At 43.5% G+C, this 16,178-nt stretch overlaps 1 protein-coding gene across 1 annotated transcript in view; it reads left to right on the forward strand.

Moving 5' to 3' along the window:
* Positions 1–16,178, forward strand: part of TEDC1 (tubulin epsilon and delta complex 1) — a 66,613-nt gene that overhangs the window by 37,387 nt on the left and 13,048 nt on the right. Inside the window, exons 6-7 of the mRNA XM_058842831.1 lie at positions 6,045–6,131; positions 9,100–9,312. Of these exons, the coding sequence (XP_058698814.1) occupies positions 6,045–6,131; positions 9,100–9,312 (300 nt within the window). The remainder of the gene's footprint in view (positions 1–6,044; positions 6,132–9,099; positions 9,313–16,178) is intronic.

Here is a 16,178-nt window from a genome sequence, read left to right on the forward strand (position 1 = left end):
TTGTCCTGCATCCACCTCTGCATCAAAAATACACTTAACCCATCCAGAAAGTCAGGCATGACAGGACCACTGCATTCTCCAGCCTCACTGCTCACTAAAGAAGCAGACCACAGTTAAATTCATCTATTGCAATGGCTCTGGCCACACCTGAACTGCTGCTGGAAAGATGAACTGAACTGTACTGCTTTTCTGGATGTGGGAATGTAGCTCAGGTTGTGAGGGGACTGGGAGAGCTGTTTTTATAGCCTTGTAAAATTAAACTTTGTGTGCAATTGGCCCATAATGTTAACTCAGCTCTACTGGCAGGTATTTTTGTTTTTTTAAATAGCGCAGGAAATAGAGTTATAAAATCAGCTGTTACTCATGTTTTGCAAGAGATTTTGGATTTGTGGTTCTTTTTAAAGTTTGTTGCTTAATTTAAAGGAGTGGGAAAGAGACTAGCAGGAGAAATTAATTGACATGAGAAACTATAGCAGACTTTAAATTAGTAGTTTCTCTAGTCAGTAACACATATTAAAATGTGTGAAAATACCTGCATGCACAAATAGTCTATGATGGCTTGTCAAAGAGCTAGGCTGGGAGAAAATGTACTCATCAGGTTGCAGTTTTAGACTAATCCACATAATGAATAAAATTTTTAATTAATTGTCCGTGGCCTGTAAAAAATACAGGGAAATGGGCAAGTATATAGAGGGGAGGAAAGGAAAGAAATGGGTATGGATAATGCTTTGTTCTGTGTACAGGGACAGTCTGAATAAAAGCAGAAGAATAATGGTCTTTTTTTGACATCAGCTGCACGGGGGTTTTGGTTGGCAGTACAATAATAACAGCTGTCAGGCAGTACTGTGATACAATTTGATGCTTTTCTTTCAAATCCTCTAGCTGAGATTTCTCTAAAGTAAATTGTGGTTTTTGGTATCTACTGGATGTGCTTTAACTGAGCTAAAGATTCTTGGTATAGCCTGAAAATTGGGCTCTTCAGGGGTGCCAGGTTAGGCACCCAAAATCATCAGTACCTCCAGGGGAAGGAAATGTGTACCTTTTTCATTCTTACATATATTGATCTTGGCTGTTGAAGTATAAAACTTAAGGATTCTTTTTCCTGCTATTTTTTCTGTGTTTTAATACGTTTCCATGGGGAGAATGCCAAGCAGTCCCTTCATTGACCCGTTCCTCTGCAAATGAATGTAATTAATACATCCCAGTTCACTGCCTATCAATGTGAAAGCTGTAATACAATTTTTATCTGCCAAATGCCTCATTCTGTTTGTTTTAAATATCATTTTCTTTCAGTTGCATTTTAAACAGCTTTTTTCTGAATCCCTCCACAAATAGCAATTATGTTTTATAATGATGATCTTTGTCATTTAAGTTTTTAACTAGTGGTTTGATTTCCTGCTCTCAGCAGTGTAAAACTGAGATAGCCCAGTTGGAGTTTGAGCTGTGGTGGCATAAAACTGGCATTGGTGGGTGGAAAAGTCACATATTTTGGGTTGGGTGTTCGATATTTTGCATATATCCAGGCATTTGGAATGATACTCCTGCACCTAAAACTGCTGTGTTTTGTATTTTATGTGTTGTGTCTCTGCAAAAGATTCAAGTCCTGCTTTCCCTTACAGCACAGCCCCCCTTCACCATTACAATTCCAAAAGAGGTGATGCTCAGCAGACACAGAAATTCCATTTTCTGGAGCCAGAGGTCTTTTCCTGTTCCTTCTGGGGTGTTGGTCAAGGTCCCTGTGGGGTTTGTAGCTGGTGCTGGAAGAAATTCTCATCCACTTCTGTCCTCCCAGAGTCTTTCAGATCCACTGCCTCGTGATGGTTGGGCTGCAGGGCTCCTCCTGCTCGGTCTTGGCTCTCAGTGATGTTTCACAGGCAGAGAAATTAGAGAAGGTCTTTATTTGCCTCGTGCCTAGAGGCTGCTTATTGTTCTGTAGGTTTGTGCTCTTCAGCTGTTTGTATTTCACACTACTCCAGCGTGACTTTCTAGTTTTCAGGCCTATTTATTTTTGTTTTAGCCTTCAAGGGATATGTGGAACCCAGCTTTACTTCTGGAAAAATCACAATGTGGAATTGAAACTTGGAGCACTGACTGTGTCCACCTACAATGTTGTTTGTTTGTTTGTTTGTTTGTTCCAGCCTGAGATGGTTGTGATACTGAGATTTTCTCAGGTTTTTTTTTTTGATGAAGGGGGTTTCAAAACTCAGCTGTGCCAAAGTTCAGTTTGGGTTGTGTGTGCCATTTCAAACCAAATTTAAACCTAAAAACCTGCCTGCTGAAAGGCTTTCATTTGTCAAGGTTTGCAGGTTTTTTCAGCTAAGGGAATTTTGTATTGGTAGAGGAGAAGATATCATGAATTCTTTTGGCTTTATCTGATGCTTGGTCAGGTCTCTAAAGCCTTAATCCCAGTTATGGTTTATTTCTGGTACCATAAATGGTATAACTTTCATGAGGGTTTAGCCCTTTTCTTTGCATTTTTTGGGAATGACCTTCTCCACTTAGCTTCTCTCCTGTGCTTGTGAGATATTCAGAGCTAGAATTCAGATTACCCAAATGCACAGTGAATAAAGCCATCCCCTACTAAACAATTATTGAGTAGATAGTTTCTCCATGTAAACTTTCCTGCTAAGCCAACGCTGTCTCAAGCCTTGAGTAATTCTCTGGAGATGTTGGCATTTGGGTGAGGTGTGCAGGGCTCAGGAGTCCAGTGCAAGTTTTCTGTCTACAGACATTATATGAAGGGTGATGAATTAGCAGTGTTTTGTCTCCGAGCCAAGAAACAGAATTTATTGCTGAAAGACCATTTGTTTTTTGTCTGTCTAACAATAAAATGATTTTCTGAACATTTAGGCAGAGCAATTTTTGATTAAAAATAGTTTTGCCAGTGGTGTGGTAGTTGAGTTATGAGCTGTGGGCATGGGAGATTAAATACTTGTTGTGGGGAGCTCTCTGGAACTGAGCCTGTGAAAAGGGTGCATTATGCTGCAAATTTATTAAATATTGATTTCCATAACAGTCTACAAGCACTAATGACTTTTCTAATATGGTGGTAAATAATACGAAAGAGATGGATATCTCTACAGAAAAAAGTAATTACAAATATGTTTAAACTACATGTGAGTTACACTTGTGGGTGCTGAGGAAGATTCAGCTTTGGCCTCTTGTTGGATATCACAGCATGGGCAGGGTTGGACCTGTTCCTGCAAAGTTGTTCCTGCAAAGCGTTTGCTCTCAGCATTCATCATGGAACTGCCTCTCCACAGACATTAGCAATTTGAATTTGTCATTACTTTTTCAGTCAGTGTAAATATTTTAGAGCAAGAACTTCCTCCAGAAGAATGAAGGGAATGGATTTGGTTGTCATAATTTTGTGTAGAGGGAAACACAATTTCCAGGCATTTTTCCTTAAGCATCACTTAGATACCCACGTGAGGCACTTTTTTGACTTGCTTCCTCTTTTCATGAAACAAAATGGATGCTCTTCTACAGACTTGAGTCTGAATTTCCTTAGGAGGCGTGACATCAGGTCCTTAGTTCACCAGAAATGGGGAGGCAGCTTTAGTCACAGCTTGGGGATTTGTTTTGGATTTTGAGAGGTTCGTGTAGCATCAGAGGTGGAACTGCTCGTGGTGTGTGTGTGTGAGCTCTTGGTGGTGGTAAACCAGCAAGAAGTGGTGCTGTGTTTGGGGGGGAATGCAGAGGTACAGCTTGGGCTTTGGTTTCTGAAATGCCAGCTCTGTGATGTGTGACCTAAGAAAACAGACACCACTGTGGCCTCAAAGTCACAAAAAGCAGAGTTTGTTAAAGAACACGAAAAGCTTGTGTGAAGGATGAGGCTGGAGGAGGGAATCTGCCTGACAGAAATGTTCAATCCTCAGTGTGGGCATGTCTGAGTGAAACCCTGTCACCCCTGGGGCACGTGGACACTGTGACCAAATCCACCAATCCGTTGTCCCTTCCCAACCTTGAACATTTATTTGTTTCCATGATTTTTGCTAAGGTAGCTATCTCAAGGATATTTGTAGTACATTACTTTTTTATGGCGTTCTGCTTTATTCTCGGTGCTGCAGTAACATCAAAGCCTTGCAAGGCCTGTACAGAGGATGGCAGAGGATATTGGCATTCAGGAGCAGTGCCCACAGGCACTCCTCAGCGAGGAAACTCAAATGTTCGCTGTTGCAGGAACCACAGTGTATTCCAGCTCTGGAATTCTGCTGGATTCTGTCCTTCTAGGATGGCTGGAGTCACCCCATCACTGATTTGTGGCTGAAGCAATCCAGCACAAGCTGCTGGCCTGCTGTTTGAGGGTGTTAACACCTCAGTGAAAGGTGAGGATGCTGTAATAGGTGAGTCAGGTGAATGCTTTCACACAAGCTCTTCAGGTTTTGTGTAACTAGTGAAGCAGTTTAAAGAAAAAAGGCACCAAAACACCCAAATACAAAAGATCCCGAAGGGTTTGAGATGAGGAGACTGCTCAGGGAGCTTTGATTGTTGTTAAGGTCAGTTTAAGTGCAGCAGATCCTGTGGAGGTTTGGTGGAGTTTCAGAAGCAGATCCTTTCAGTTGTGCTGTGGAGGCATGTGGCATATGGCGCTTCTAACATTCCAGAGAGAATAAAGATGATGACTGTGTTTTTATTAAGATCACTCTTCTTTTTGAAGGCTCAGAATGAAAAAACTCCCCATCCCAACCTTCAGCCCTCTTTAGCTGTAATAAGACATGTTCATACTGCAATCACACGCAGCTCGTGATCGCATTGCAAAGCTACTTTAAAGTCAAGGAACTTCGCTGTGGCCTGAATATTTAATCAACTTTTTGGCTGGGTTTTATTGCAAGCCTCAGATTCCATAATGTAAGCCATTTGTGCTGTAGATGTACCTATGAAAAAAAGCAAAAGAGAAAAGGAAAAAGGAGACAGAAAGCCATCCTTCCACCTTTTATATCCCAGCTGAGCTTGAAACTAGCAGAGTCATAAAGCGTAATGCCAAGTGTCTGGTGTGTGAGCAAATGTGTAATAATTGTATTTTGGATCCAGCAGTGTTTTAGAGCAAACTGCTCTAAATTTCCAGCAGTTACTCTTGCAAAGTGGTTTCCTTTCTTTGGTTCCTTTATCTTCAAGTAATATCTGCATAATAAAATTGCAAAGTCAAGTCATGCTTTGCACTTACTTAAATTATGTTATGTACTAAGTAACTAAAGCAAACAAAGCCAGCAGAAGATAGTTGTCTGTGTAAAATGGATTTAGCTGGTACTGGTCTGGTCCTTATCATTCTCCTCAAGCCCCTACACACTTTATGGTCATCTTAAGAAGTTGCTTTTGGTGTCAGATTTGTGTTAAAATTGTTCATTTCAAAGGTGTGGTCAGAACCAAAATGGTTAAAGTTGGTGAGCTCTGATTTATAGCAAATTTGTTTGTCTTATTCTTTACAAGAGGTTTATTTTTTTACTGATACATAAATATTTAGTCTTGGAATGTCTCCTACACCATATATGCATGTGCATACCTGTGCATCATGCATATATTTGTGAAAAAAAATTATAATTTGCATAGCTATGATGCACCATCTTTCCTTTGAGTTCTCTCAGGCAAAGGGAGGGATTCCTCATGCAGCAGATCATACAGTTTATAAAATACATAACATTTTAGAGGGAGCTCCTCTATGCTGTTTCAGAGTGAAGGGATAGATGGGGAAATACTTTTGGAGAAACAGCTGATTTTGGTAGTCAAGAAGCACAGAAGATTTGAAGCTGGTCATACACTAAGCATGTATATCAGAACTGCATCCCTCTGTTCCCTCAAAACAGTGTGGAAACTGACATTTTTGCATGGATAAGCTGATGAAGTTGGTGCATTTGGGGTGAGGGATAAATCAGTGATAATGGGAGTTTTATTTCACGTTTCCCCATCTGTTTTTAAAATGTTCTTGTAAAGCCACCCGGTGCTGTCCCATGTACCACTCACACTCTTTTTATACCTCAGCACACATTTCATGTAGTTCTCCAGTGACCAATATTGCCTGATTTCCTTTCCTTTCTCTCCTGCAGCTGTTGCAGCTCCTGGAGTCTGAGACCCTGCAGCTGGAAGCCTTCCTGGAATGGAAGCAGCTGGAAGCAGTTTACTGGCAGTGGATGGTAAGGACTCAAACTCATTTTGAGGGGTGCATCTTTCTTGACTTGAACATAGGTGGCTACTTCCAAAGGCCCTTAAGTCCCACAAAATGAAATGTTGCAAACCATCTGTTCAACAGCACTTGAGAAAAAGGAAAAAAAAAGTCTCAGTAAAGTAAGGAGTGTTTTCATAGTTCTCTTTCATTCCTGTTTTCTTCAGTAGGACTCACCCAGCTAAGTTGAGGAATAGCAGGGCAGAATGGCAGAATTTCATATAGATAACACAAATGAAAAGGTCTGATCTTCATATTTTTTAATAGTTTTTAAACATAGCAGTTGCACACTTTTGTAAAATTAAATGGCTTTTCAGAAGAGGGCCTCTAAGCTTTATTGCAGTCTTGAGAACAACTAAATTTGCAGGCAGCTGATACTGAAAACAACTTCATTTTTTCCCCAGCCAAATAGTGTGTTGACATTGCTGATTTCCCCTTGAACTGTGTTGAATGATCATAGGAAAATCAATAACCCTTTCTCTGTGCATCTTAGGATTCCTCAAGTGAGTGCAAACGATGTCATTCATCTCACTTCTCTCTACGACTTTTGCCCGTTCAGTGTTGCTGAAATAATTCTTTAGCACACCACATTAGCTGTATGAGCTTACAGAATCTCCAGAATCAGTGAGCTGACTGCTAATTGCCCATGTGCCTTTTCCTAAACTAAACTAAACTAAGAGCAAGGCAAAGGGCAGTGTGAAATTATCTCACCTGTCTTGAAGGGTATTTCCAATTTCCATTAGTTCTCTAATGGTTTTTGCTTTACATGTTTACCATCTTATGTTTTTTTGGAAAGCATCAACATTAGCACAGGCCTGGCTCCCAGTAGATAAAATATAACTGCAATTATTTCTGTGTATCTGCCAAAACATTTGCCTTTGACATGTTCAGGAGTGTTAGCCTGCTTTCTGAAGTTCTAAATAAATACTTGAAAACTGACCAGCAGCATCTTTTTAAACTGTTCAGTGTGCTGGATGGTGAATTTGCCATTTCACTGATGATGGTGTTTGTTCCTGGATGCAGTAGGGTGGATGGGGATGAGATGTGCTTTGAAGAGACAGCAGTTTTCTCCTTCTACCAGACTTGTGTTTTGCATTGCTGAGCTGATGGATGGGGTGGTTCTGGCATAGCTGCTGCCACAACAGAGCATGGCACTGCTGCAGGACCTGCAATGTCTGCAGTCATCACAGGGTATCCTCAGCTGGAAGGGATCCACAAGGATCATCGGGTCCAATTCCTGGCCCTGCACGAGACAGCCCAAAAATCCCACCACGTGCCTGAGAACATTGTCTGGATGTCACTGTTACCTTACAATTCTGTCATTTAATCCATTTCAAAATAAGGCAGAAACAGAAGAACCCCCAAACCCCAAGCAACCAAAGCCCTTTGCTTTATTTCCCTGCAGCTGCTTCTCCTGTCCGTGTCCCTGCCGTGCCTGTGCTCCCAGGAGCTGGGCCATGGCTCAGCAGGAGCTGCTGCCCTCAGTGCTGCTCTGTGCCAATTCCCAGCACCAGTGCTTGCCTAGAGAGGAGCTTTTGCAGGGTGTCCTGTGCCATTCTTAGCTGTTTTATGAAGCTTTTTCTTGCATGAGTCTAAGAATCTCTTGCTGTGAATTAAGCCAGAGTTTTTAACCTACCTTCTGAGAAAAGAGAGAGAGGAGAAAAAAAAAATTTCCCATCCTCTTTATAGCAATCTTTTATGTAAGTGAAGGCTGTTAGCATGTCACTGCCTTCCCAGTCCCTGTTTCTAGGCTGAGCAAAAGTTTTGATGTCTTTATGTGTCCTTGTAGGCCGTTCATTGGAGCTTTTGATGTTTGCTGCTGCTCTCATCTGGGACTTTCCCTCCTGATTGCCTGTGTTTGACTTCAGGTGCCTCACCTGTATGTCAGCATTACAGTCAGCACTCTTCCACCACTGAGACTTGTGTTTATACTTTGTGATACAGCACTTGACTTTAGCAGTGTGACATTGCTGACTTGTGGCTCTCTGACATCTCCTCCAGCAGTGTTGCTGCTGTGCCAGTAATTATGCACTTGCTTTTTCCTTGCTCGTGTACAGACCACGCTGCTCAACTGCTGAATTTCCTGCCAGTGCTTCTAAATTACTTCTTCAGTTGCTAAAGATAATTTTGAATGCAAATTATGTCCTTAAAAGAGATTATGACCTCTCCTATTGAATGTCTTCTTGGTAACAGTATGGAAATAAATATTGAATAGTCTGTGAGTGAGGCCTATGTCCTTTAGTTATGCTGTGCTATTCTGGCTTGGAAAATGTGTATTTCTGCACAGCCTGTGCACCAGAGTGTATACATGAGTTCTGAATGTTTTGTTGAAATGCTTTTGGTTTTGTTTTGTTTTTTTTCCTGGAGTATTTGAAATAGCAGTTGCTACCTTGGGAGGTAATTGCACTGTTAATTATCAAAGCAGCTAGATGGTCATGGTCAAGCAGAGCTGCCAGCTCCTGCCCAGTCTGGGGCAGGGATCCCTGGGTGTTCCTCAGCTTCTGGGGTTTTCCACTGGCACAAGTGATCCTGAGGGTGTCAGAGCAGGTGTAAACCTGTACCTCCCTGGGCATCCCTTTGTTACAAAAAGCCCTAGAAGTACATCCAAGCTCAGGATTTGAGAGGAAGGGCATATCTAGAGCTGCTGCAGTGCTGATCACCTCCATCTCAGGAGTGTTACTTCATGCTTTAGTGCAGTGGAGAGTAGCTGACTGTGCAGTGCTTTCTAAAATAAGCTAGGTTAGCAACATAAGTTTTCTGTTAACTTGGAAATATGTTATAGTGAACTGAGGGGGTTCTCTCTTAAAATAACTCTGAAATTGTGGAGATTTGTATATTGAGATGGCAGCAGTGAATTCCTAGCAATGAATTACCAGGAGGAGGGGGGAAACCATTTTAGCTCCCACTGAAAAGAAACTTTCATTGTTTATTTTGTTTAGGAAACTGTGTTGGATAACATGGCTGAAGAGGGAAATATGTGTGAGTCCCAGGATGCTGATGTGGAGAAAAGAAGGCTGCCAGAGGTGACCTCCAGCTGCCCCTGGGTTGACAAGCTGACTGGACAGATGGACAGACTCTCCAGGGACCTGCTGGCTCTCCAGGAGCAGCTGCAGCAACGTGTAGCTCAGAGAAAAGCTGCCTGGTGGGAGAAGGTAAGGCTTGGGGTGCTCCTGACCCCACTGGAGGTTTTTAGCATCCTGCCTTTTGCAGCTCTCTGCCTGTGGCCCATCCCAGGGCAGGTCCCTGTGGCCTCTCTGTGCCACCCTTGCTGCAGTCACGGTGTCACAGCTGCAGCTTCCTGGTGCCCACAGCGTGCCCAGTGCTCCTTCAAACACAGAGCAGGCATCTGTGCTGAAACAAAACATTCTCCTGGAAGGGAAGGCTTCAAAGGCTAGGTGCTGCAGAGGAGAGGAGAGAAAGAGGAGGAAATCATGGCAGCCCCCAGAGGGGATGGATGCAGCAGGCTGAAGCAGCGGTAATGGTTACGGTGAGAAAATGATTTACAGGGAAAGAGGCCACAGCTTGTCGTCTTTCATTGAATCAGGAGTCTTTGAAATGTCTGATGGGGGAAGGAATAAGAGGAATTTGAAACCTGTGAAGCGAGGGAAGAGACTGAGCGCAAGATTTGATGGCAGAACAGCCTGGCTGTGGGAGGCTGGCTGTGGAGGAGAGCAGGTGACATGAAGGAAGTGGGGCTGGTATTTGCTGTTCAAGGATGGGGAGACACTGGGGAGCACCCAGAGCAGGTGGTGGGGCACAGATAAAGGAGATGGTAATGTAGATGTGGAAGGTGAATCTGAGTACCAACATACTGGCACAAAGAGAACAATGAAGATGCAGGCATAAAAAACTGGAGATTCTTTCCAGGCAGCAAGTGGAGAGAAGGCTTCCAGAGAATCTGCAATACCTGTGGCTGGAGAAAAAGTGAAAGAAACAATTGGGACAGACAGAGCAGTAATAAAATTGCTGTATCACCACTTTGTGTCTGCCTTTACTCAGGAGAGGGTTTTTCTAGCCCTGAGTATTTGTTTTTTTGCCTTTTCAGGATGGAGCAGTGTGTGGTTTTAGATTGGGATGTTGGTAGACAGGATTGCAGATCAGCCGACAAAATGGGAAATGGCAGAGTGTCAGATCAAAAAGTATTTGCCCAAGAGTTCAAAAGGCATCTGGCATGGAAAAAGTGTGTGGAGAGCTAATTGCTCTCTTCCACCTTAGGCATAAGGAACTAATTAGGATCAGTTGGAAAGGGAAGGCACAGGGAGCTGCTGCTTCACACAGAGTACAAAACTTCTTCCCACAGGGCACCGTGGGTATAAGCAGCAAACACGGATTTGAAATCTGCTGTACACATTCTTGGAAGTTGAAATCCATCAGAGACTATAAAATATGCAGATACAAATTGCAACCTTATGAGTTAGTGGGAGAACAAATCATTGCAGGCTGGGGGAATATTCTGAGGAAGTATTTGTATGTATTTACATTTGTCTTAGAGTCTTCTCTGGGCACTTACTGTCACTCACTGTCAGTGACGGGGTACTGGACTAGGCAGATCTCTAGGATCATCAGATTTGGTTGTTCCTGGGCAAAATGGACATGAATGTTGCGGGACAACCTCGAATTCTAAAAATAAAATTTCCAGTGCATGATTTCTAAAGCAGGATATGTTCTGACTTCTCCTACATGTAACAATATACATGCTGTTAAATATGAAGTTAGGTATTATATAATATCACACTCTTTTCTTTTTATTTTTTTTTTATTTTTAATACTTAAATTCAGGGTTTTTAAGTCCAGAAATATTTAGCTGATGACTTCTTCTTTGAAGTAGATGCACTGATTGGATTTGAATAATGATTGGTCAAGTTCCAGTGTTTCTGAGATTTTCTGGATGTCATATGAGTTTGTGACTGTGATAAATGGAGTGCTTCTTAAGTGTGTTGTTAAAAGGCTGGTTTACCACAAATGCCTTCTCTTCTACACATGCCCTGGAACAGAATTGTTTTGTAATGCTACATGACAGCATTTTTTGGAATGCTTGGGGTCAGATGACTCTCCATCAATCCTCTTTATATCAAGCCTTGCTTTGCATAGTGCTGCTGCTTGCGTGATGCTTTCTTCCTGTGGCCTGTCCTTTTTTCCCCAGCCAGGATCCCTGCTGAACACAGGCTCCTCTATCAACTCTACGTTCCTGACCCCTTCTTTTCCCTGCAGAAATAAGCTTATCAAATCTTTCCTTCTATATTATTTTTTAATCAAACAAAGAGAAGACACAGCGGTAGCTGAAGCCGTTATCTCTTACTCTGTATCTTGCAGCCCTGAGACATCTGGAAATTATCTTGGCTCTCACAGGCATGCCCAGCTGAGGGACAGCACAGTTTATTACAGCTCTCATGTCCACTACCTTGTACCTGACAAAGAACCTGATAATCCGCGGAGTGTTTGCGTCTGCTGTTGCCAGCAGGCCCGGTGCCCGTGCCAGGCAACTGGGTAGAAACTGCTGTGAGCAGGAGAATTGAGAGCAGTGGTGAAACGTGATCCACTGGGGGAGATAAGTGAGGTTCCTGCCGAGAGAAGTGGGAGCTGGGATCTGCTGGAGCTCTCTGCAGGGACCGGCGAGCGCGTGGGCAGGGGCGGCCGCACCGCTGCCGCTTAATCCCGTTTGCAGATGGCGTTTGGTGAAGGCCCTGGAAAGGTTCTCAGCAAAAATAAACTGCCCACGTGGCTGTCTTCCCTCTCCCCCACGAGCAGGCAGCAGCAGGAAGTCGGGAGGAGGCGGCTGGGATGGGTTTGTGGAGGTGGTCACTGGTGGAACCAAAACCCAGGCTGTGTAAAACCAATGCAGGGCAGCATGGCGAGGTGCCCATGTGGAGACAGGAGCCTGAATCCATAAAAACAACAGCAAAGGATTACTGAGGGCCTTGTGCTGAGTAGTGAAGTGGTAAAATGTCAGAAAAAGTGCATGGAGATAAATCCAGGCTAAGACATCCGAAGGGAGCATCATAATTTTACACGTGTTTCTTCAGGCTGTCGTGGCACGTGAGTGAGCTCCGTGGAAAGGTCAGCGGTCAGAAATAGCAAACTGGATTCTAAAACTGTTAGGGGAGTGGAAAAAAGCAAAACTTAAAATATTCCCATCTGTTTCTGGAATGTGATGTGTGGTGCTAGTCTCATTCATAAATTAAGAAAAAAAAAAAAAAGTGTTTGAGCTGGAAAGGAGCCCAGAGGGGATGCAGTGATGACCCAAGCTGTGAAAGGGTTTCTCTGAGGACACTTTCTGGGCTCCTTGCATAAGAAGAGGAGAGAATGGAGAGGGGTATCCCAATGGAGCAGGAGGAAGCATTTTTTAAGTTCTTCTGATGCTCCTTGGTTTTTGTAATGGGTGAAATGGATGAACCTGGAGGAAGTTACTCGACCTGCTCTAAGACTGTGGATTGGGCTTGAAAACCTGTTGAAGTGTCTTTCATTTAGGAAAGCCTGCAGTTGATTCATCTGTTTATTTTGGACTGTGTAGAGGTATTTCACATGTGTTGAAGTCATTGCTACGCCACGATGCCTGGTTTGCACCACTAAACATAATTTCTTGCGATTCAGGATGTGGTTTCAGGGGCAATGAATCTATTTGTTGAAAGTTTGTGCACTGTTGTTCTGGCAGTTAAAACTATCAGTCTTAAGTCTCTTAGTATTAAGAAAATGATTTTGCTTTTTTTTCTGTTTTTGTTACATTTTTCATTTCCTTATTTTCTTTTGTTTGTTTCTGCACACCCCCAGCTGTTTGTTTGGTTATGTTCTTGGAATGACCCTGAAATGACTTAACCTTTGGGGGATGTTCACTAGAAGAAATTTGAATGCTGCCATGGGATTTGGGTGATGAGTAAAACCCTGATTAATAGGACATTTTAACTGGATACCCATCTCTAGGCAGCAATGTGTTCAGTGTCTTGGAGGAGAAAAGGCACATGACAGAGGTGTGATCTGAATATGGGGCTTGCTTTCTGTTAGCTTTGCTCTTTTCTGTGCAGTACTGGGCAAATAATCATTTCTTTGGTGACATTTTGGGGATCTGGAAATGATCAAAAAGTAGGGGGAAATGGTTAAGTTTTAAGAGCATTTCTGCTTTCAGAATCAAACTTAACTGTAAAAGATTAAATCTCCTAATCCCAGAGGAGAACTTGTTTGTTTGCTTTTTTTTCCTTTCCGAATATTCTGTTACCTGCTCCTCAGTTAGAGGGGAGGGTTTGATTTCAATCTGTGTTAAAATATTTGGCATCCACAGGCTGGAATATGCAGAGGGTTTAACTCCAAATAGTGATTGTTCCAGTTTGCATCACAGGAACACTTGTACCATTCCCAGCTCTTGTTGAAACCTGTGATGTTGTATCCTGGGACCCTCTGTGTTCTCTTGCATTTAAAAGCAGCCAGGCTCCTTTGATTTGGTGGTACGATTGGGATGGAGCCTGCTTGTGCACACATCTCAGAGGCACAGACCAGGAAGGCTTAGAGCCATTAATCTGGGCTAATACAGGCTCTTTCCACAGCAGAATTCCACCCAGAAACTCTGGTGGCTGTGCCTCCGTGGCTGGTGTGTCTGAGTACCCGGGTGAGACTGCAGTCCCTGACCTCCCTAATCACAGTGGGAGAGCACTGAATCACACATTTTCTCTTTGTTCCTGTATTTTTTCACCTAATCCATTTCCTCCCTTCCATTCAGCCATCCCCAACCTTCCCAAAGCCTTGCAGCTGCCTCCTGGATAGGGAAGGGAGGATTCAGGGCTGCCCCATGCCAGGAGAGGTTCCCTTTGGAGTCTCAGTCTGTTGGGGAGGGGCTGTACAGCACAGGGGTGTTTTGTTTTCTCTCCCTGGGGACAGGGTGGCCTGCAGGGGTGGCAGGGACAGCCTGGGGCACCCAGTCAGGTGAAGGTGCTGGGACTGAAGCACAGAGGCACTTTCACTCCACGCCAAGAGTTCTGTGCTTCCTGTAAACATTTTGTCATTGCCAGCTCGTCACAGCACACTGCCAGAGACCTCGCAGAGTCTACAAAGAGAGATCTTTCTTCAAAGGTTCTTACATTTATAAAAGACTAAATGGCTTTTGAGTAATTTTGATTCAAGGCTTCAATATTTGGAATAGGGAAGCAGCTCCAGAAGCTGATGCTGGGACATGGTTCTACATCCTTCTGTGTGTGGTTGGGTTTTTTTGGTTTCTCTTACCGAGATTGAGTTGATTTTTATCTACTGAGAAAAATGAACTTCCAAGGTTTTTCTTTATGCCTCATAATGATTGGAGAGGGTGGTGAGGAGCTGTGGGTCCCTGGTAGCCAGTGCTAGGAAAAGATAAAGTCCTGTTTCTCTCTGAAACGTGGGAACAGTGAGGGGCTGGCTCCTGGTGGGCTGAGTTCCTTCTGCACTGGTGCAGGACTGGACTGTGTTTCCTCTGCCCTAAACCAGGGATTTGTAGCAAAGCTACAGCTGAGCTCTCACTGAAGAACTCTCTGGGGCTTGTCAAAAACACCTTTTTATTTTGGGTTTCTTCCTGGTTTTTCGTGAGCACACTGTTCCCGTTTCATCTTTGCTGTTGCTGCTGTTCATTGTAGCTCCTGGGGCTTGTTGCTAATATGAAGATGTTAGTGTAGTGAGCAGTTAATTATCCCTGCTGTCTGGGCTGGAGGAAGTGGAGGAGTGGTGGGGAATGGCTCAGTGCTGGTGTGTTTTCTCAGTCAGCATATTCCCTTTCCTGGTCCCAGAACGCTTCTGTGTTCCACTTTGTATTTGCAAGGCTCCATCTGGAGCCCTGAGCAGCTGTCAGTGGAGCTCCTCATGCGAAAAGGAATTGAAGAACTAGCAAGACCACAAGAGCAGCTTTTGGAAGTGCATGGTTGGCTGGGCCCAGATGCCTGGGTAGGGGAGCAAACCCACAGAGATCAACCAAAACATCCATCAAAGGAGCAGTGGGGGACACAGCCAGCAGGATGGCAAGGAGGGACGAGTCCACTGGCTCTTCCGTGCTCTTCTGACTTAGATGTTGGATTAAATTTGCTGCTGGTGGAATTGCTGTGGCTCTAGCAGATTTAGGCTATTAGAAAACATGGAGCTGCTGCAAACAGTGGGAAGTAAGTACTGATCTTTGTAGTCACTCTTTGCTCTTGGATTTTCTTGCATTGGTTTATTTCTCACTCATCAATATTCCTAGCAGGAGATCTGGGGCTGCTTGTTTCTGGTAAGTGCCTATAGAGATCCAGGTGATTGTCCATGGAAGGCAGCCTGCTCTCTCTTGTGATGGAAGGAGAGAAGGAATCACGCCTGTGCACCTGCTTCTCCTTTTGACAGCAGGATCTAAAATCTGCTTTAGACCTGAAGGCCCAAGTTAGCCTGCTTTAGGGCTGGTGAAAAGTTACTGTACATAAGCACAGCTGGAAGATTGTTTGAAAGACTCTTGCTTCTGAAAACTGTGGAGGCTGGCCAGGCTTGAATAGTCAATGTTAAGCTTGCAGCATACAAAGGGTTGGAAAGATAAGTGTTTATTCTTCCTTTGCAGATGCAACTTTTTGTGCAGATTGCTGAAAGAGTGACGAGCTGTGAGACACAGGCACTGTGTGTACTAGTGGCTAAATCAGCAAACTGATTTCAAACACACACAAAAACCGTAACTGGAAATAAATTACCTAGCTTGACATTTTTCATGGGGCTTATGTAGGCTAAAAGACTGCAGCTCCTTAGGGAGGAGAGGAACATTAAAAACTTGAGTGCCGTCTCCTGTTCTGTGTGCAGAGCTCTGGGGTTTGAAGGAAGCGTGGGTGAAAGTTTTTCTTGCTTCCCAGAAGATGCTGCTTTCCCTTCCTTTGCCAAAATGCAGAATGTTTGCTCAGGTGACAGGATCAGTTAAAGTACAATAAATAACCAGTGTTAATATTTCACTTGCATTATTTACGAAGATGTTGGATGCTGACCAAGGCAATGAAACACGTAATAAATGCAGCTGGAGAATTATACTCCAATAAATTTCAGATGAGCTTTATTTAAC

The sequence above is a fragment of the Poecile atricapillus genome, chromosome 7 (genome assembly GCF_030490865.1).
Source record: "Poecile atricapillus isolate bPoeAtr1 chromosome 7, bPoeAtr1.hap1, whole genome shotgun sequence".
Classification (NCBI taxonomy): domain Eukaryota; kingdom Metazoa; phylum Chordata; class Aves; order Passeriformes; family Paridae; genus Poecile; species Poecile atricapillus.